Source organism: Oncorhynchus clarkii, chromosome 31 (assembly GCF_045791955.1).
Source record: "Oncorhynchus clarkii lewisi isolate Uvic-CL-2024 chromosome 31, UVic_Ocla_1.0, whole genome shotgun sequence".
NCBI lineage: Eukaryota > Metazoa > Chordata > Actinopteri > Salmoniformes > Salmonidae > Oncorhynchus > Oncorhynchus clarkii.
In genome coordinates, this window is record NC_092177.1 from 12,913,520 (window position 1) to 12,936,790 (window position 23,271).

Here is a 23,271-nt window from a genome sequence, read left to right on the forward strand (position 1 = left end):
GCACATTTCCTTCCCCAGATCCTGCTAAAAAAAACTACGTGTGATAAACGTGTCTCCTCAACTGTATGCCACTACGCAAAGGCGGACATAGATACATGCAATGCTTTATTATAAATGGGCTTTTTTTTTACCAAAGTGAAAAAAATGTTGACAACAAATTGTCTTTCAGCCCAATCCCATTTAGCCCAATGTTCCAAACCTAAAGGAGCGAGCCACATGAGCCTGACTACATTACCCAAGAGTCTTCCTGGCAGTTGCTGAAGATCGTGTTTTAGTGTGAAGTTGGTTATGTCGGTCTTGCGATGACTATCACTTGTCTCGGTGACACTTGGAGCAATGTGGAATACACCTGCCAGAGTATGTCATTTACATGACTATCCATTCTATGCCTCACTAAGACTGCGTTTACTCAAGCAGCCGAAATTTGATCTTATGCCCAATTATTGACAAAAGAGCGGATCTGCATTAGGCTGCCTGTGTAAATGCAGCCATATAATTTTTGATGACTCGATGCAGCCATATAATGAAAATGACTCAATGTGACAATTGAGGTTTTAAACATTGTCCAGGGATATCCTGTGGCTCCCCTGGAGAAGTGATGAATGGTTGGTATGACCTCACAGAGGGGGTGGAGTTTGGAACCAGAGCAACAGCCAAGTGTGACAAAGGGTCAGTAGTACACACTCACAGAACAGGACCTTCTCACCAGTAGATGTACTAGTAGAGTTGTCCTACACTCACAGGACAGGACCTTCTCTCCCGTAGATGTACTAGTAGAGTTGTCCTACACTCACAGGACAGGACCTTCTCTCCCGTAGATGTACTAGTAGAGTTGTCCTACACTCACAGGACAGGACCTTCTCTCCCGTAGATGTACTAGTGGAGTTGTCCTACACTCACAGGACAGGACCTTCTCTCCCGTAGATGTACTAGTAGAGTTGTCCTACACTCACAGGACAGGACCTTCTCTCCCGTAGATGTACTAGTAGAGTTGTCCTACACTCACAGGACAGGACCTTCTCTCCCGTAGATGTACTAGTGGAGTTGTCCTACACTCACAGGACAGGACCTTCTCTCCCGTAGATGTACTAGTAGAGTTGTCCTACACTCACAGGACAGGACCTTCTCTCCCGTAGATGTACTAGTAGAGTTGTCCTACACTCACAGGACAGGACCTTCTCTCCCGTAGATGTACTAGTAGAGTTGTCCTACACTCACAGGACAGGACCTTCTCTCCAGTAGATTTGTTGCATCATATGATAGCACAGCTAAAGGTCTTATATAGATCCCCAATCAACCCTTATTGTAAAAAATAGACTTGCTTCTTATATGGCACTGCTAAATGTTCTATATAGAACTTTTTTTTTTTCAAAAAGAGGTGGGCAATAAATGAAGTGATAGAACCTGTTCTGGTTATTTAGAACCTGTTTTCTGTCTTCTGTCTTCTATTTGAGTTGAATATTCTGTCCTTGTTTTCAGACATTGCATTGTGGGTTCCAAAGTACCAAATTGCATGGCATCAGGGTGGTCTGCCAGACTCGCTATCTGTGAAGGTCAGTGACTGATGTGAAAGGGCACATGTACACACACACACACATTCAGGGCAGTCCTTCAGCACACTTGTTTGATGTTGGATTTTTGCCCAGCTCTGCAAGCCGCCAATGCAAGCATGTGGACTGGGTAAAGAACACTGTAGGTGATGTCCCATGGGCTGCTCTATTTAAGTCCTCCAGCATCCAGAAATAGAGATGTCTATGAACAGTTGGAGGTTGATGATCCAACTTGCTTTATTTATTTATTTTATTTAACTAGGCAAGTCAGTTAAGAACAAATTCTTATTTTCAATGACGGCCTAGGAACAGTTCTGCCTGATCAGGGGCAGAACGACAGATTTGTACCTTGTCAGCTCTGGGATTTGAACGTGCAACCTTCCGGTTACTAGTCCAACGCTCTAACCACCTGCCACCCCCTTATAATGTGGATTTAACTCTAAATACCTTTATGATTTAGACCCATGACACCAAGATCACGTCACCTTACTTAACATGTAATTTCACATCCAGACGGGGAGGTGTGTGTGTGTGTGTGTGTGTGTGTGTGTGTGTGTGTGTGTGTGTGTGTGTGTGTGTGTGTGTGTGTGTGTGTGTGTGTGTGTGTGTGTGTGTGTGTGTGTGTGGGTTTGTTTGTTGTTCTCAGTTGTGTTTGTCATATTGAGTCATGGCCAGTGAGTGAGGACAAAACAACTATATATATACAGTGCCTCAGTATCTCACTGTTTCAGCTTGGTTTCACTCAGGAGAAGAAGGTATTACCAGTATGCAGATCTGCAGGGATGCAAGTTTTTTTCTTTTTACAATATGTCTCGTTTACCTTACGTTTGAGGTTGAAACTTTTCAAGGTAAAGTCACTTTTCCATATTTTGCCAGTCATGTTCTTACTGTGCATTGGAATGTTTATGTTTCTTTGACCAAAAGGTCGTAATTTTCAAAACAAACAAATATTGACCAACGAAGGAGGGAGCCACATGAGCCTGTCAGGAGACTACATTACCCAAGAGTCTTTCCCGGAGGGGTCGAAAGTTGTTTTCAAGTGTTATGTTGGTTATGTTGGATTTGCGATGACCATCACCTGTCTCGGTGAAACATGGGAAAATGTGACATCTACCTGCCGGAGCATGTCATTTACATGACTATTCATTTCATGTGACACGAAGGCTGCGTTTACACAGGCAGCCTAAAATACCTGAGCTGATTTGTCAAAATACCAATAATAGTAAACAAGTATCTGCATTAGGCTGCCTGTGTAAACGGAGCCGTAAAATATACATGACTGGAAGTGACTATTGTCACTTTACACACGGTCTATTTGAATCTCCTAATGTACTTTATATTTAACACACTGTCTATTTGAATCTCCTAATGTACTTTATATTTAACACACTGTCTATTTGAATCTCCTAATGTACTTTATATTTAACACACTGTCTATTTGAATCTCCTAATGTACTTTATATTTAACACACTGTCTATTTGAATCTCCTAATGTACTTTATATTTAACACACTGTCTATTTGAATCTCCTAATGTACTTTATATTTAACACACTGTCTATTTGAATCTCCTAATGTACTTTATATTTAACACACTGTCTATTTGAATCTCCTAATGTACTTTATATTTAACACACTGTCTATTTGAATCTCCTAATGTACTTTATATTTAACACACTGTCTATTTGAATCTCCTAATGTACTTTATATTTAACACACTGTCTATGACAGTGGTCACCAACCGTTTCGATCGCGATCGACTGGTTAATCTTTAAGACATTCTTAGTCGATCACCAAACATTTCTGTAAAAACCCAACGATAAAGCCTTGTGTTGCTATTTTCTGTCGGTAGCTGCACTTGATTCAGCAGCCTTAGCGCCAGGAAGGCAAAGTGTTTCCATTTAAACAATGTCATGTGTCTGAAGGTGGATATCCACCTACCTGGTAGACCCAGCGAGCCAATCATGTGCACCTATAGGCCAACCGCTAGCCAATCAGATAGCTCAGATCACCGTGTCTGCACTGTTTCTTCGAGCCAGACTGTCAAAATAAGCACTAAACGCACAGCAAAGTTGATACTGTGAGATTTAAAAACCATTAAACCATTACAACAGAGATACACAATGAATACAGCAAAGAGCTGCTGTTCTTATAAGTAAGTTCCTGTTTCCAGTTGTTATTCAGCACTGTCAACACTCTTTAAAAGCATTGCTGTTCTTATAAGTAAGTTCCTGTTTCCAGTTGTTATTCAGCACTGTCAACACTCTTTAAAAGCATTGCTGTTCTTATAAGTAAGTTCCTGTTTCCAGTTGTTATTCAGCACTGTCAACACTCTTTAAAAGCATTGCTGTTCTTATAAGTCAGTTCCTGTTTCCAGTTGTTATTCAGCACTGTCAACACTCTTTAAAAGCATTGCTGTTCTTATAAGTCAGTTCCTGTTTCCAGTTGTTATTCAGCACTGTCAACACTCTTTAAAAGCATTGCTGTTCTTATAAGTAAGTTCCTGTTTCCAGTTGTTATTCAGCACTGTCAACACTCTTTAAAAGCATTGCTGTTCTTATAAGTAAGTTCCTGTTTCCAGTTGTTATTCATCACTGTCAACACTCTTTAAAAGCATTGCTGTTCTTATAAGTCAGTTCCTGTTTCCAGTTGTTATTCAGCACTGTCAACACTCTTTAAAAGCATTGCTGTTCTTATAAGTCAGTTCCTGTTTCCAGTTGTTATTCAGCACTGTCAACACTCTTTAAAAGCATTGCTGTTCTTATAAGTAAGTTCCTGTTTCCAGTTGTTATTCAGCACTGTCAACACTCTTTAAAAGCATTGCTGTTCTTATAAGTCAGTTCCTGTTTCCAGTTGTTATTCAGCACTGTCAACACTCTTTAAAAGCATTGCTGTTCTTATAAGTCAGTTCCTGTTTCCAGTTGTTATTCAGCACTGTCAACACTCTTTAAAAGCATTGCTGTTCTTATAAGTCAGTTCCTGTTTCCAGTTGTTATTCAGCACTGTCAACACTCTTTAAAAAGCATTGCTGTTCTTATAAGTAAGTTCCTGTTTCCAGTTGTTATTCAGCACTGTCAACACTCTTTAAAAGCATTGCTGTTCTTATAAGTCAGTTCCTGTTTCCAGTTGTTATTCAGCACTGTCAACACTCTTTAAAAGCATTGCTGTTCTTATAAGTCAGTTCCTGTTTCCAGTTGTTATTCAGCACTGTCAACACTCTTTAAAAGCATTGCTGTTCTTATAAGTCAGTTCCTGTTTCCAGTTGTTATTCAGCACTGTCAACACTCTTTAAAAGCATTGCTGTTCTTATAAGTCAGTTCCTGTTTCCAGTTGTTATTCAGCACTGTCAACACTCTTTAAAAGCATTGCTGTTCTTATAAGTCAGTTCCTGTTTCCAGTTGTTATTCAGCACTGTCAACACTCTTTAAAAGCATTGCTGTTCTTATAAGTCAGTTCCTGTTTCCAGTTGTTATTCAGCACTGTCAACACTCTTTAAAAGCATTGCTGTTCTTATAAGTCAGTTCCTGTTTCCAGTTGTTATTCAGCACTGTCAACACTCTTTAAAAGCATTGCTGTTCTTATAAGTCAGTTCCTGTTTCCAGTTGTTATTCAGCACTGTCAACACTCTTTAAAAGCATTGCTGTTCTTATAAGTCAGTTCCTGTTTCCAGTTGTTATTCAGCACTGTCAACACTCTTTAAAAGCATTGCTGTTCTTATAAGTAAGTTCCTGTTTCCAGTTGTTATTCAGCACTGTCAACACTCTTTAAAAGCATTGCTGTTCTTATAAGTCAGTTCCTGTTTCCAGTTGTTATTCAGCACTGTCAACACTCTTTAAAAGCATTGCAGCTGCAATGAACCATAAGCTTGCGTTGTTATTTTTAGCGGCTTGTGTCCTTTTTAATATCGAGGAATATTTCGCTTTCTCTGGTCATAGAAGTAACATGAATGGGTGAATGGGACAGAAATAAAGCAGTGCAACTGGAGTTTCGTCATCAGCTGGAAGACTGTGTCCCTTTTTCTCAGTTCGGGAGAGCGAAGGGGCGGTGAGTCGGGTGAGAGGCAGGCTCGTCGCTGCTACCTCCATCACTCAGACTGACCATTAGATACAGGCCATCAGTCCAGTAAAACATATATAAATAAATATATATACACAGTACCAGTCTAAAGTTTGGACACACCGACTCATTCAAGGGTATTTCTTTATTTTCACTATTTTCTACATGGTAGAATAATAGACATCACAACTATGAAATAACACATATGGAATCATGTAGTAACAAAAACGTGTTAAACAAATCAAAATATATTTTATATTTGAGATTCTTTAAAGTAGCCACCATTGCCTTGATGACAGCTTTGCACACTCTTGGCTTCATGAGGAATGCTTTTCCAAGGTCATCTGATGCAGCACTCCATCACTCTCTTTCTTGGTCAATATGCAGTGATAATGTATTGGGCCAATCGCCTACTGCACAAACCTTATTGATAAATAACTATTTTTAATTGGTTCATGTTCATATGCTTATGTTTTTTACGTCACGTGACTCACAAAGTGATCTTGACTGGATGTTGAAAAGGATGTTGACCACTGGTCTATGAGAATCTCCAAATGTACTTTGAGGATATGGCAGATTTATGCCCCCTTTGGAGGAATTGGGTACCCCTAGTAAACTGAAAAAAAATTTGTCAAAAATTGCTAATATATGCATATAATAATTATTATTGGATAGAAAACACTCTAAAGCTTCTAAAACCGTTGGAATTATGTCTGTAAGTATAGCAGAACTCACAGGGCAGGCATTCTTCCAAACTAGTTTTGTGGTCATGAAAGTTGGAGCAACTTTGACGTCATCGCCCCCACCCTTCCCAGCCACTTATGGATCTGGGGACACTTTCTATCTCTTCCACTAGATGTCCTCATTCTGTAGAGCGTTTAATCGTTCAAATCGCGCGAGAATTGGCCCTATGGGAGTGATTTGAGTAAGTGCCGCGAGAAAAAACCTGTGCGTTAGGGCGCGAATTGGTCACAGCCATTCCTTTGTTCCAGTACTCAGAAAAAGGACCAGACGATGACCGGTTGAATTGAAATTTGTTTTGTGTGTTAACACATTGACTATGAGAATATCTTAATGTACTTTACATTAAACACACTGTCTATGAGAATCTTTATAATGCATGCCAATCTCTAATCATAACTACAGGAAGAGCAGAGTTATGTATTTGTTATCATTCATCATTTTATCAATCTAAACTTATGATTCTGTTATCGTGTTATCATGTCTGTCCAGGGAAATCCTGTGGCTCCCCTGGCGAAGTGATGAATGGCAGGTATGACCTCACAGAGGGTGTGGAGTTCGGAGCCAGAGTAACAGCCCAGTGTGACAAAGGGTCAGTAGTACACACTCACAGAACAGGACCTTCTCACCAGTAGGTTTCTTGCATCATATTATAGCGCAGTTAAAAAAAGGTTAAATAAAAAAAAACATATAAATATATATTATAGCACAGCAAAATATTATATTTAGAACCCCAATCAACCCTTATTGTAAAAAAAAGACTTGCTTCTCATATGGCACCGCTAAATGCTCTATATAGAACTCGTAATTTACATTCTTGTTCAATAATAGGCGATATATATGAAAGACGTGGTTAGCTACTGTATAACCTTTTTTCTGTCTTCTATTTGAGTTGAATATTCTGTCCTTGTTTTCAGACATTACATTGTGGGTTCCAAAGTACGGAATTGCATGGCAGCAGGGTGGTCTGGCAGAGTCGCTATCTGTGAAGGTCAGACTCACACACACACATACACTCACACTCACACTCACACACACACTCACACACACACACACACACACGCAGACGCACACACACACACACACACACACACACACACACACACACACACACACGCACGCACACACATGCACGCACGCACACACACAACCAATAACTGATTGATAAAAAAAATGAATGTGAACACACCATTATTTATTTATTCATATATTTTTGATGTTGCAGTGGTGAAGTGTGGAGCGCCTCCTGTTGTTGCCAATGGAAGTCTGTTATACAGAGCTGAAGAGTCGTATGCCTACAGAGAGGTGGTGGAGTATCAGTGTGACAGGCAACTGACTCTGGATGGACCCAGGTTCTTACACTGCTCTGAAACAGGACAGTTTGAGCCAAATCCACCTAAATGTATCGGTATGTTTCAGAACATAACAGAGAAGGTGTTACTGAATAAATAATCAACTATTCCATTATGCTTTAAAAAAATCACAGATTGACCAATTGATTGATCAATTGAATTACTGATTGATTGCATGATAGATTTTTTAATTGGCTGATTGGTTGATTAATTGGTATATTCCTATTGGTTCATCATCAAAGACCTACATTTAATTGTAGGTAAAACATTAATTGGATATGTTACACATGGTGATGTTGTTGGTCCTATTTCTTGTATCCTAGACATAACTTGTCCAACACCTAACATCGATAAAGCTTTCCGCGTAGAGGGACATATACCTCCATACAAATACAAGTCTTTCATCAGATATGAATGTGAAAAAGGATATGAAATGGAAGGTGAATCAGGTCTTACTTGTGAAATAGACAGCCGCTGGTCAGCATCATACCCAACATGCAAAGGTAAGATGCATTGTGCACACATGATTTAATAGGTCTGTCTTGTCTAACTGGGATTGGTTCATAGGTCTGTCTTGTCTAACTTGGATTGGTTCATAGGTCTGTCTTGTCTAACTTGGATTGGTTCATAGGTCTGTCTTGTCTAACTGGGATTGGTTCATAGGTCTGTCTTGTCTAACTTGGATTGGTTCATAGGTCTGTCTTGTCTAACTTGGATTGGTTCATAGGTCTGTCTTGTCTAACTTGGATTGGTTCATAGGTCTGTCTTGTCTAACTTGGATTGGTTCATAGGTCTGTCTTGTCTAACTTGGATTGGTTCATAGGTCTGTCTTGTCTAACTTGGATTGGTTCATAGGTCTGTCTTGTCTAACTTGGATTGGTTCATAGGTCTGTCTTGTCTAACTTGGATTGGTTCATAGGTCTGTCTTGTCTAACTTGGATTGGTTCATAGGTCTGTCTTGTCTAACTTGGATTGGTTCATAGGTCTGTCTTGTCTAACTGGGATTGGTTCATAGGTCTGTCTTGTCTAACTGGGATTGGTTCATAGGTCTGTCTTGTCTAACTGGGATTGGTTCATAGGTCTGTCTTGTCTAACTTGGATTGGTTCATAGGTCTGTCTTGTCTAACTGGGATTGTTTCATAGGTCTGTCTTGTCTAACTGGGATTGGTTCATAGGTCTGTCTTGTCTAACTGGGATTGGTTCATAGGTCTGTCTTGTCTAACTGGGATTGGTTCATAGGTCTGTCTTGTCTAAATGGGATTGGTTCATAGGTCTGTCTTGTCTAACTTGGATTGGTTCATAGGTCTGTCTTGTCTAACTGGGATTGGTTCATAGGTCTGTCTTGTCTAACTGGGATTGGTTCATAGGTCTGTCTTGTCTAACTGGGATTGGTTCATAGGTCTGTCTTGTCTAACTTGGATTGGTTCATAGGTCTGTCTTGTCTAACTGGGATTGGTTCATAGGTCTGTCTTGTCTAACTGGGATTGGTTCATAGGTCTGTCTTGTCTAACTTGGATTGGTTCATAGGTCTGTCTTGTCCAACTTGGATTGTTTCATAGGTCTGTCTTGTCTAACTGGGATTGGTTCATAGGTCTGTCTTGTCTAACTTGGATTGGTTCATAGGTCTGTCTTGTCTAACTGGGATTGGTTCATAGGTCTGTCTTGTCTAACTTGGATTGGTTCATAGGTCTGTCTTGTCTAACTGGGATTGGTTCATAGGTCTGTCTTGTCTAACTGGGATTGGTTCATAGGTCTGTCTTGTCTAACTGGGATTGGTTCATAGGTCTGCCTTGTCTAACTGGGATTGGTTCATAGGTCTGTCTTGTCTAACTGGGATTGGTTCATAGGTCTGTCTTGTCTAACTGGGATTGGTTCATAGGTCTGTCTTGTCTAACTTGGATTGGTTCATAGGTCTGTCTTGTCTAACTGGGATTGGTTCATAGGTCTGTCTTGTCTAACTGGGATTGGTTCATAGGTCTGTCTTGTCTAACTGGGATTGGTTCATAGGTCTGTCTTGTCTAACTTGGATTGGTTCATAGGTCTGTCTTGTCTAACTGGGATTGGTTCATAGGTCTGTCTTGTCTAACTGGGATTGGTTCATAGGTCTGTCTTGTCTAACTTGGATTGGTTCATAGGTCTGTCTTGTCCAACTTGGATTGTTTCATAGGTCTGTCTTGTCTAACTGGGATTGGTTCATAGGTCTGTCTTGTCTAACTTGGATTGGTTCATAGGTCTGTCTTGTCTAACTGGGATTGGTTCATAGGTCTGTCTTGTCTAACTGGGATTGGTTCATAGGTCTGTCTTGTCTAACTGGGATTGGTTCATAGGTCTGTCTTGTCTAACTGGGATTGGTTCATAGGTCTGTCTTGTCTAACTGGGATTGGTTCATAGGTCTGTCTTGTCTAACTGGGATTGGTTCATAGGTCTGTCTTGTCTAACTGGGATTGGTTCATAGGTCTGTCTTGTCTAACTGGGATTGGTTCATAGGTCTGTCTTGTCTAACTGGGATTGGTTCATAGATAAGTGTTTTATTATGAAAGAACTATTGTGATCCATTTAGATTGTTTATTTTAAATCACATGTCCTTGTCTTAGAACACTATTACATAAGCCCTTGTCTTAGTTATTAGATCACGATGACATAATGGACTTGTCTTAGTTATTAGAACACTATTACATAATAGAACACTATGACATAATGGACTTGTCTTAGTTATTAGAACACTTTGACATAATGGACTTGTCTTAGTTATTAGATCACGATGACATAATGGACTTGTCCTAGTTATTAGAACACTATTACATAAGCCCTTGTCTTAGTTATTAGAACACTATGACATAATGGACTTGTCCTAGTTATTAGAACACTATTACATAAGCCCTTGTCTTAGTTATTAGATCACGATGACATAATGGACTTGTCCTAGTTATTAGAACACTATGACATAATGGACTTGTCCTAGTTATTAGAACACTTTGACATAATGGACTAGTCCTAGGTATTAGAACATTATCACATAACCTCTGGTCTTAGCTATTAGAACACTATCAAATAATTGTAACCCTATTATAAGATTGTCTCCTTGTGTTTATGTTTCAGCACTTGCTGACCGGATGTTCGACATAATGGTTTCATATCATATAATTGTTTCAAGAATGGTGGATATTTATTCAGAATTAGTATCGTCTTACAATGAAAGCAGAGAGAACAGGACCTTGAACTAGTTACCTGTTCCAAGACATGGAAGGAGGAGATGCGGTCTGCTCTGCTGTTATTGCAAGACACCCAACGAACATCTGAAAAACTAATTTCTATGACAACTTATGTTTGCATTATAGTGTCAAAAGACAGCAACCCTGAAGCTGAAAATGTTTTTTTTCCCAAGATTGGAGATGAAATCAAAGGTGGACTCAGTAAGTCATTGGGTGGTTTATAAGTAACTATTTGCATAGCTGTATGCACAACTGTTTTCAAGTTATCTCTGTAGGTAATCTCTGTAGGTATTCTCTGTAGATAGTCACTGTAGGTTATCACTGTAGGTATTCTATATAGGTTATCTCTGTAGGTTTTCTTTGTAGGTTTTCTCTGTAGGTATTCTCTGTAGGTTTTCTCTGTAGGTATTCTCTGTAGGTATTCTCTAGGTATTCTCTGTAGGTTTTCTCTGTAGGTATTCTCTGTAGGTTTTCTCTGTAGGTATTCTCTGTAGGTATTCTCTGTAGGTATTCTCTGTAGGTATTCTCTGTAGATTTTCACTGTAGGTTCTCTCTGTAGGATATTTCTTTATGTTATATATGTAGGTTATCTTTGTAGCCTGCAGTTATATTGTGCTGTGAAGCCTAGGGTGGTTCATTCAGATTATTCAATTGTTTTGTATTGTTTTGTATAATCAAACTTTTTACAATCCTGCAACTTCCTTTTTTTCAGTCAAATTATTTAACTGGGTTTTCAACAAAATCCCGGAGGTAGAACTCACGCTCCCCTGGATGAGGAAATGACAGATTTAGACTAAAAAACTATTAAACTCATCACATTGGGAAGGACGTTCAGGACATCAAAATGAACCTTTACACATGTAGCTTTTACAGTAGTAACAATACATGTCTTCTGAAAAGTAGCTTGACTTCTGGTATCATTCCATACTTCATGAGCCAGACGCTTTTCTCCCTCTCTACCACTAGAGGTCAGCAAAGTATTCACTTGAGCTTTACATACCCACATAATATATATGGACTTGAGCTTTACATACCCACATAATATATATGGACTTGAGCTTTACTTACCCACATAATATATATGGACTTGAGCTTTACATACCCACATAATATATATGGACTTGAGCTTTACATACCCACATAATATATATGGACTTGAGCTTTACTTACCCACATAATATATATGGACTTGAGCTTTACATACCCACATAATATATATGGAGAGAGCGTGAGAGTGTGCATGTTTCTAACCCCTATGTGTGTGTGTGTGTGTGTGTGTGTGTGTGTGTGTGTGTGTGTGTTTCAGAATTTCCATCAATCCTATGTGGGTAAATGATTTCGTTCACATTGTCATTCCAGAACATTTTTCTTGGTTGTTTTGAGCCTGTTGATAGTTGTATAGTGAGTCTGCCAGAAAAAGCTTACAACATTGTGGCATCTTCTGCTTTCATATGAAGGAACTAAACCAACCGCTGCTGACATAGGCTACACCCCTAATGACACCATATTCTCTTTATAGTGCACTACTTTTGACCTGGGTCCATACGGCTATGATTAACAGTAGGGAACAGGGTGCCATGTGGGATGCACCCTTACTGTACAGGCAATGTTGGACAGCAGGTTACTTTGGGATGCACCCCTTGTCTATGGGCTAGGGTGGCTGGGGTTTCCATTCATGTGACATGGAATTCCTGGCTGAAATTCACAACATAGATTCCCAAGTCATGTTGATCTATTCAACCAGTTTATAGGTGCATGTCCAGATTCTACCAGTTTATAGGAGGTACATGTCCAGATTCAACCAGTTGATAGGTACATGGACAGATTCTAACAGTTTATAGGTACATGGTCAGATTCTACCAGTTTATAGGAACATGTAACAGCTTTCCTCCTCCTCTTCTGAGGAGGAGTAGCGAGAAGGATCGGAGGACCAATGCGCAGCGTGGTAAGTATCCATAACGTTTATTTACAGACATAAACTGAACACTACAAAACAAGAAACGTGAAACGAACGAAACCGAAACAATACCGTGTGGCAACAAACACTCACACGGAAAACAAACACCCACAACTCAAAAGTGAAACCCAGGCTACCTAAGTATGATTCTCAATCAGAGACAACTAACGACACCTGCCTCTGATTGAGAACCATACTAGGCCGAACTCAAAAACCAACATAGAAAAACACACATAGACTGCCCAACTCACGCCCTGACCATACTAAATAAAGACAAAACAAAGGAAATAAAGGTCAGAACGTGACAGTATAGTTGAAGTCGGAAGTTTACATTCACCTTAGCCAAATATATTAAACTCAGTTTTTCACAATTCCTGACATTTAATCCTAGTAAAATGTCCCTGTCTTAGGTCAGTTAGGATCACCACTTTATTTTAAGAATGCGAAATGTCAGAATAATAGTACAGATAATGATTTATTTCAGCTTTTATTTCTTTCATCACATTCCCATTGAGTCAGAAGTTTACATACACTAAATTAATATTTGGTAGCATTCCCGTTAAATTGTTTAACTTGGGTCAAGCGATTCGGGTAGCCTTCCACAAGCTTCCCACAATAAGTTGAGTGAAATTTGGCCCATTCCTCCTGACAGAGCTGGTGTAACTGAATCAGGTTTGTAAGGCCTCCTTGCTCGCACACACTTTTTCAGTTCTGCCAACAAATTTTCTCTGGGATTGAGGTCAGGGCTTTGTGACGGCCACTCCAATACCTTGACGCTGTTGTCCTTAAGCCATTTTGCCACAACTTTGGAAGTATGCTTGGGGTCATTGTCCATATGTATGACCCATTTGCGATCAAGCTTTAACTTCCTGACTGATGTCTTGAGATGTTGCGTCAATATATCCACATAACTTTCAGGCCTCATGATGCTATCTATTTTGTGAAGTGCACCAGTCCCTCCTGCAGCAAAGCACCCCCACAATATGATGCTGCCACCCCCATGCTTCAAGGTTGGGATGGTGTTCTTCGGCTTGCAAGACTCCCCCTTTTTCCTCCAAACATAACAATGGTCATTATGGCCAAACAGTTCTATTTTTGTTTCATCAGACTGGAGGACAGTTCTCCAAAACGTACGATCTTTGTCCCCATGTGCAGTTGCAAACCGTAGTCTGGCTTTTTTAAGTCGGTTTTAAAGCAGGGCTTCTTCCTTGCTGAGCGGCCTTTCAGGTTATGTTGATATAGGACTCGTTTTACTGTGGATATAGATAGTATTGTACCTGTTTCCTACAGCATCTTCACAAGGTCCTTTGCTGTTGTTCTGGGATTGATTTGCACTTCGCACCAAAGTACGTTCATCTGTAGGAGACAGAAAGCTTCTCCTTCCTGAGTGGTATGACGGCTGTGTGGTCCCATGGTGTTTATACTTGCGTACTATTGTTTGTACAGATGAATGTGGTACCTTCATGCATTTGGAAATTGCTCTCAAGGATGATCCAGACTTGTGGAGGTCTACACATTTTTTTTTTAGGTCTTGGCTGATTTATTTTGATTTTCCCATGATGTCAAGCAAAGAGGCACTGAGTTTGAAGGCAGGCCTTGAAATACATTCACAGGTACACCTCCAATTCACTCAAATGATGTCAATTAGCCTATCAGAATTAGCATGTCATAATTTTCTGGAATTTTCCAAGCTGTTAAAAGGGACAGTCAACTTAGTGTATGTAAACTTCTGACCCACTGGAATTGTGATACAGTGAGTTATAAGTGAAATAATCTGTCTGTAAACAATTGTTGGAAAAATTACCTGTGTCATGCACAAAGTAGATATCCTAACCGACTTTACGAAACTATAGTTTGTTAACAAGAAATTTGTGGAGTGGTTGAAAAACAAGTTTTAATGACTCCAACCTAAGTGTATGTAAACTTCCGACTTCAACTGTACATGGCCACAACTACTGAAATCGTTTTTTGGGGTATTTGTACTTTACACTACTGTTCATATTTTTTACAACTTTTACTTTTAGAAAATAATATTGTTTTTTACTTCATACATTTACTCCATAAAGAATTTTAAGATTTTTAAAATAGTTTTGATATGTAAATTGATGTTTGATATGTGTATGAACTAATAAGTCAGGGATTTATGAGACAGATTAAATACATGTTAAAGAAAACAAAAGAAAACATTGAAATACAATGAAAAGACAAAGACGATTTGCACTTGGGAGATGTTGAATAAAATAATTGAGAGAACCTTTGAAAGAGAAGCTATGTTCTCCTGTTCCATCATTTATCCTGTGTTACAGGATCTATTGCCTGCTGCACCAGTCCCAAAACTCGGACCTGTAGCATATTTTGGGGGGCTCGTCCCGGATCAGTGCCGCCTGTTGGTCGGGAGCTGATCCAGTGATAGATAACATCTGGGAAATCCATGTCTCGGACAGACTGATTCAGAGACTGATTCAGAGACTGATTCAGAGACTGATTCAGAGACTGATTCTTGGTTCTGGACTGTGTACGAGCTATGACAGACTGATTCAGAGACTGATTCAGAGACTGATTCAGAGACTGATTCAGAGACTGATTCTTGGTTCTGGACTGTGTACGAGCTATGACAGACTGATTCAGAGACTGATTCAGAGACTGATTCAGAGACTGATTCAGAGACTGATTCTTGGTTCTGTACTGTGTACGAGCTATGACAGACTGATTCAGAGACTGATTCAGAGACTGATTCAGAGACTGATTCAGAGACTGATTCTTGGTTCTGGACTGTGTACGAGCTATGACAGACTGATTCAGAGACTGATTCTTGGTTCTGGACTGTGTTGACCATTCATGAGGAAAAGGAAAACGTTACAATGTCGGACAGTGGGAGGAAGAGCCTGCTCAGCCTGTCAGCAAAGGAACGTTTTCAAACTGCCAATACCGTGGGCCAAGTGCAAGACAAAGACCAGTCAGAGCTCGAAGAGGGTGGTCATGAAGGTTGCTTTGAGTACATCTGCACCTTCATGTAGAGAAGGTCTTTACTTGAGTCAGAGGATGGGGGTATGGTTGAATTGTTGGTTGTGAAAGATAATGTTGATTCTGTTAAACAGGCTCATAATGTAACACCACTTTTTGACCAAAGTTATAATATTGAGCCGTGCGACACACTAATAATCCCTCCACCTACTGACATAGCTCATAGAGTCACAGCTAGTCCAGTTGATACTACTCCACCTACTGACATAGCTCATACAGTCACAGCTAGTCCAGTTGATACTCCACCTACTGACATAGCTCATACAGTCACAGCTAGTTCAGTTGATACTCCACCTACTGACATAGCTCATACAGTCACAGCTAGTCCATTTGATACTCCACCTACTGACATAGCTCATACAGTCACAGCTAGTCCAGTTGATACTACTCCACCTACTGACATAGCTCATACAGTCACAGCTAGTACAGTTGATACTCCACCTACTGACATAGCTCATACAGTCACATCTAGTCCAGTTGATACTACTCCACCTACTGACATAGCTCATACAGTCACAGCTAGTCCAGTTGATACTCCACCTACTGACATAGCTCATACAGTCACAGCTAGTCCAGTTGATACTCCACCTACTGACGTAGCTCATACAGTCACAGCTAGTCCAGTTGATACCCCACCTACTGACATAGCTCATACAGTCACAGCTAGTCCAGTTGATACTCCACCTACTGACATAGCTCATACAGTCCCAGCTAGTCCAGTTGATACTACTCCACCTACTGACATAGCTCATACAGTCACAGCTAGTCCAGTTGATACTCCACCTACTGACATAGCTCATACAGTCACAGCTAGTCCAGTTGATACTACTCCACCTACTGACATAGCTCATACAGTCACAGCTAGTCCAGTTGATACTCCACCTACTGACGTAGCTCATACAGTCACAGCTAGTCCAGTTGATACTCCACCTACTGACATAGCTCATACAGTCACAGCTAGTCCAGTTGATACTACTCCACCTACTGACATAGCTCATACAGTCACAGCTAGTCCAGTTGATACTCCACCTACTGACATAGCTCATTCAGTCACAGCTAGTCCAGTTGATACTACTCCACCTACTGACATAGCTCATACAGTCACAGCTAGTCCAGTTGATACTCCACCTACTGACATAGCTCATACAGTCCCAGCTAGTCCAGTTGATGCTCCACATACTGACATAGCTCGTATAGTCACAGCTGGTCCAGTTGATACTACTCCACCTACTGACATAGCTCATACAGTCCCACCTAGTCCAGTTCATGCTCCACCTACTGACATAGCTCGTACAGTCACAGCTAGTCCAGTTGATACTACTCCACCTACTGACATAGCTCATACAGTCACAGCTAGTCCAGTTGATACTACTCCACCTACTGACATAGCTCATACAGTCACAGCTAGTCCAGTTGATGCTCCACCTAATGACATAGCTCGTACAGTCACAGCTAGTCCAGTTGATACTACTCCACCTACTGACATAGCTCATACAGTCACAGCTAGTTCAGTTGATACTCCACCTACTGACATAGCTCATACAGTCACAGCTAGTCCATTTGATACTCCACCTACTGACATAGCTCATACAGTCACAGCTAGTCCAGTTGATACTACTCCACCTACTGACATAGCTCATACAGTCACAGCTGGTCCAGTTGATACTACTCCACCTACTGACATAGCTCATACAGTCCCACCTAGTCCAGTTCATGCTCCACCTACTGACATAGCTCGTACAGTCACAGCTAGTCCAGTTGATACTACTCCACCTACTGACATAGCTCATACAGTCACAGCTAGTCCAGTTGATACTACTCCACCTACTGACATAGCTCATACAGTCACAGCTAGTCCAGTTGATGCTCCACCTAATGACATAGCCTGTACAGTCACAGCTAGTCCAGTTGATACTACTCCACCTACTGACATAGCTCGTACAGTCACAGCTAGTCCAGTTGATACTACTCCACCTACTGACATAGCTCATACAGTCACAGCTAGTCCAGTTGATACTCCACCTACTGACATAGCTCATACAGTCACAGCTAGTCCAGTTGATACTCTACCTACTGACATAGCTCATACAGTCACAGCTAGACCAGTTGATGCTCCACCTACTGACATAGCTCGTACAGTCACAGCTAGTCCAGTTGATACTCCACCTACTGACATAGCTCATACAGTCACAGCTAGTCCAGTTGATACTCCACCTACTGACGTAGCTCGTACAGTCACAGCTAGTCCAGTTGATAATACTCCACCTACTGACATAGCTCATACAGTCACAGCTAGTCCAGTTGATACTCCACCTACTGACATAGCTCATACAGTCACAGCTAGTCCAGTTGATACTCCACCTACTGACATAGCTCATACAGTCACAGATAGTCCAGTTGATGCTACTCCACCTACTGACATAGCTCATACAGTCACAGCTAGTCCAGTTGATGCTCCACCTACTGACATAGCTCATACAGTCACAGCTAGTCCAGTTGATGCTCCACCTACTGACATAGCTCATACAGTCACAGCTAGTCCAGTTGATACTCCACCTACTGACATAGCTCGTACAGTCACAGCTAGTCCAGTTGATACTACTCCACCTACTGACATAGCTCATACAGTCACAGCTAGTCCAGTTGATGCTCCACCTACTGACATAGCTCATACAGTCACAGCTTGCACAGTCAAAACGACACCAAATACTGATTTATATAGAGTGCTCGCAAGTAAAGAGAAGCTTAGCAAGAAACTTCTCCGACATGTTACCGTACCTACCTCACCGCCCTCTACAACACAATACAGTGACCCGCCATGCAGAAGCCTGCAGTCTGGGCTGACGACACACCCAAAACACGTCAAGGGGATCTCCTTAAGAGACCTCTCCTAACTCCACTGTAGGGAATTCAACATACAGGGGGGTGAAATTGGTGACCCTACATCAGACATCACCTTCAACAGCGTGTGTAAGCAGATAGAGAGGAGGAGTCAAAGAAGACTTCAGTGATTCGGAAATGGTCAGAGGCTCAGAATAATAAAAGCAGGACATTTCAAAGACACGTTGATGAATAAATAGGAAATAACAGTAGCAGAGCTCAAGGCGTTCCTCCAGGCCCACTTAAGAGAAAAGAACACTACTGAACTATTCCAGGAGCTAATGTGCGCTAGGCAAGATGAGCAAGAGACACCACAACAATTCCTCTACCGTGTGATAGGGCTAAAACAACCAATCCTGTTCTCATCTAAATTACCTGATACAGGCATAAAACAGTGCAGCCACTGTTCAAGATGTTTTCCTACACACTGTGCACTAGGGGCTTTGGAGTAACTACACCGACATTCCCCAAGAACTAAAACCCCTACTCTCAGGTAACGATGTCAGTGACGAGAAAATATTGAGACGTGATGAGAATAACGAGAGAGGAAAGGGAGACAACGACGGCTAGGCCACATGCCTCGTCAACACACGTCACATGCAAACAGCGCATAGTTAGGAGTAGACGCAGTACCAGACTCCAGTGGAAAAACCAGATTGACAACATACAACAACTGTCAGCCAAAATAGATGCACTCATTGTTCCAAGTAGTTAAGGGGTATATTCAGGATCTTCTGATGAAGTGGTGGAAAGTGAAATCTAAGTCTGAGACCACAAATGTATTTTCAATGCATAGACAGGTCTCAGTCAAATAGGTTTCGGTCCAATGTTTAGATTGGTTTTTAAATAACACAAATTCCACCTCTGTATTTATCATCCTGAATAAATAACATATTTTCAGGTGGAGCGTCAACATTTAGTTCTACCACTTGAGGGAGACATTCAGAGTTTTGCTGCTGCCTGTCATGCTGCTGCCCGTCCTGCTGCCTACATTTATCAGTTTCGAGCAACCCAAAAAAACAAATGACCACTGCTGCACATGCTGCCACTGTTTAGAAAATATTAGATTATACCATTTAGAACGAGCAGCCAGCTCATGAATAAACGAGTGCACCAGGGGGAACGCAACAAGCATGCAGATGCAATAAGTGAAAACACATGAACTAACTCGGGGTAGCTGTGTTACTTTTTATTTTATTGTGTTACTTTTAAAAATATATATTTAGTAAATATTTTCTTAGCTTTATTTCATCAACTGCGTTGTTGGTTTAGGGCTTGTAAGTAAGCATTTCACCTGTTGTATTCGGCTCATATGACAAATCAGATTTGTTTTGAGTTAACTTTAATTCTGAAATAACTTCCTATTTCCAAGTTAGTCAGATATTATACTGAACAAAAATATAAACACAACATGCAAACATTTCAAAGAGTTACAGTTCAAATAAGGAAATCAGTGAATTTAAATAAACTCATTAGACTCTAATCTATGGATTTCACATGACTAGGTAGGTGTGCAGCCATGGGTGGGCCTGGGAGGGCATAGGCTCACCGATTTGGGGGCCAGCCCCAGCCAATCAGAATGAGTTTTTCCTGACAAAAGGCTTTATTACAGACAGAAATGCTTCTCAGTTTCATTAGCTGTCCAGGTGGCTGGTTTCAGATGTTCCTGTAGGTGAAGAAGCCAGATTTGGAGTTCCTGGACTGGCTTGGTTACACTTGGTCTGCGGTTGTGAGGCCGGATGGATGTATTTTCTAAAACAACACTGGAGGCGGTTTATGATTTATATTTTTGTTCAGAAGAGTTTAGAAATACTTGAAATTGGTATGGGAGCTAACTACAGTAGCTAGTAAGCTACTAGCTAGCTATAGCTAGCCAGCTGCCTATCAAAAAGTAGATAACTGGTTCAATTGACCAAACTATTTCTCAATGTTTAAAAAAATGACTGATTTGATCATGCTTTGTGATACACCCGGGTTTATGTTATTTTAGGGCACACAACATGTCACCCTGTCACCTAGCTGCAGTAGAACCTGATTAACAACATGGAGGGAAACAATGAGCCACAGTCTTGTTGCTTTGTTGTCCTAGCAGGTCTGCCATGAAAATAATCTATCTAGTGTATCCATCTGTCCATCGACTCTTGTTGAATGTAGATGTCAGGTTTATCAGGTCCCAGGCTCCCACTGGTATGATTGTTTATTTACAACTTATATACAATTAGCATTTTGCTTTAGAGCAAATCTAGTCTCATGTGCAGAAGTAAGCCGTCTGGTGCGAGAGACTCATTGGGAGGGAGAGTAGGGCAGACCCAGAAGTTCTGACTGAACGTACATTTGAGCGCACCCAGGATGGTCCATTTACTTCGTGCTGTTGTAATTTATGCTATGAAATCCTTCAATTTCATTTTGGCAGTTCCCCCTCATAGCAAATAGCTAGCAAAACAATCAAAGCAATGTTCACTCAGCCTATGTGGCTTCGGAGGCGGAGTGCTGTTCCTGGCAGTCACTGAGGGGCAGAGTAGTGAGAAACTGAACAGCTCGTTTTGAACAATATATTTTTTAAACAGGAACATGTTCACACTGACCACACTTTTATAAGCATAAAAAAATAAACCATGAATTATATAATATATGTACAGTACCAGTCAAAAGTTTAGACATTATATTTACTATTTTCGACATTGTAGAGTAATAGTGAAGACGTTAAAACTATGAAATAACACGTATGGAATCATGTCGTAACCAAAAAAAGTGTTAAACAAATCAAAATAAATGCTATATTTGAGATTCTTCAAAGTAGCCACTCTTTCCCTTCATGACAGCGTTGCACACTCTTTGCATTCTCTCAACCAGCTTCACCTGGAAGGAGCTCCCACATATGCTGAGCACTTGTTGGCTGCTTTTCCTTCACTCTGCAATCCAACTCATCCCAAACCATCTCAATTGGATTGAGGCCGGGTGATTGTGGAGGCCAGGTCATCTGATGCAGCACTCCATCACTCTCCTTCTTGATCAAATAGCCCTTAAACAGCCTGGAGGTGTGTTGGGTCATTTTCCTGTTGAAAAACAAATTATAATCCCACTAAGCGCAAACCATATGGGATGGCGTATCGCTGCAGAATGCTGGGGTAGCCATGCTGGTTAAGTGTGCTTTAAATTCTAAATAAATCACAGACAGTGTCACCAGCAAAGCACCCCCCCGTCTCACAAAGACACAGCAGTTGTAAACAAAAATCTCAAATTTGGACTCATACAACCAAAGGACAGATTTCCACCGGTCTATTGTCCATTGCTGTGCTAATTGGCCCAAGCAAGTCTCTTCTTATTATTGGTGTCCGTTAGCAATGGATTCTTTGCAGCAATTCAACCATGAAGGTCTGATTCACACAGTCTTCTCTGAACAGTTGATGTTGAGATGTGTCTGTTATTTATTTATTTATTTGTGCTGCAATCTGAGGTGCAGTTTACTCTAATGAATGTATCCTCTGCAGCAGTGGTAACTCTGGGTCTTCCTTTCCTGTGGTGGTCCTCATGAGAGTCAGTTTCATAATAGCGCTTGATGGTTTTTGCGACTGCACTTGAAGAAAGTTTCATTGACTGACCTTAATGTCTTAAAATAATGATGGACTGTCGTTTCTCTTTGCTTATTAGAGCTGTTCTTGCAACAATATGGACTTGGTCTTTTACCAAATAGGTCTAGATTCTGTATACCACCCCTACCTTGCCACAACTAATTGGCTCCAATGTATTTAGAAGGAAATAAATTCCACAAATTAACTTTTAACAAGGCACACCTGTTAATTGAAATGCATTCCAGGTGACTACCTCATGAAGCTGGTTGAGAGAATGTCAAGAGTGTGCAAAGCTGTCATCAAGGCAAAAGGTGGCTACTTTGAAGAATCTCAAATATAAATATATATTTAGATTTGTTTAACACTTTTTTGGTTACTACATGATTCCATGTGTTATTTCATAGTTTTGATGTCTTCACTATTATTCTACAATGTAGAAAATAGTGAAAATAAAGAAAAACCCTTGAAGGTGTGTCCAAGCTTTTGACTGGTACTGTATATACTGTATACAGTTGAAGTCAGAAGTTTACATACACCTTAGCCAAATACATTTAAACTCAGTTTTCACAATTCCTGACATTTAATCCTAGTAAAAATTCCCTGTCTTAGGTCAGTTAAGATCACCACTTTATTTTAAGAATGTGAAATGTCAGAATAATAGTAGAGAGAATGATTTATTTCAGCTTTTATTTCTTTCATCACATTCCTAGTGGGTCAGAAGTTTACATAAACTCATAAACTTGTTTAACTTGGATCAAACATTTCAGGTAGCCTTCCACAAGCTTCCCACGATAAATTGGGTGAAATTTGGCCCATTCCTCCTGACAGAGCTGGGGTAACTGAATCAGGTTTGTAGGCCTCCTTGCTCGCACACACTTTTTATAAACAAAGGACATCAAAGACAACTGAAATCATAACAGCAATGCCA

General features: G+C 40.5%; 1 protein-coding gene across 4 annotated transcripts; it reads left to right on the forward strand.

The window, feature by feature from the left end:
- The first annotated feature begins 2,252 nt into the window (after nucleotides 1-2,252).
- LOC139390420 (C4b-binding protein alpha chain-like) lies at nucleotides 2,253-11,812 on the forward strand. 4 transcript variants are annotated; one of them, XR_011629511.1, is made up of 7 exons: nucleotides 2,253-2,398; nucleotides 6,839-6,938; nucleotides 7,264-7,337; nucleotides 7,572-7,754; nucleotides 8,022-8,201; nucleotides 10,798-11,111; nucleotides 11,623-11,812. XR_011629511.1 is itself a non-coding variant. In XM_071137534.1 (7 exons), the coding sequence occupies exons 1-7, from the start codon at nucleotides 2,317-2,319 to the stop codon at nucleotides 11,691-11,693; spliced, it is 765 nt and encodes a 254-aa protein (XP_070993635.1). In that variant the 5' UTR covers nucleotides 2,253-2,316; the 3' UTR covers nucleotides 11,694-11,812. The 4 variants fall into 4 exon arrangements, 2 of the variants coding, with proteins under 2 accessions (XP_070993635.1, XP_070993636.1); XR_011629512.1 differs by lacking the exon at nucleotides 11,623-11,812 and adding an exon at nucleotides 11,340-11,607 and having other exon boundaries at nucleotides 11,037-11,289; XM_071137534.1 differs by having other exon boundaries at nucleotides 11,037-11,111.
- Nucleotides 11,813-23,271: the final 11,459 nt, after the last annotated feature.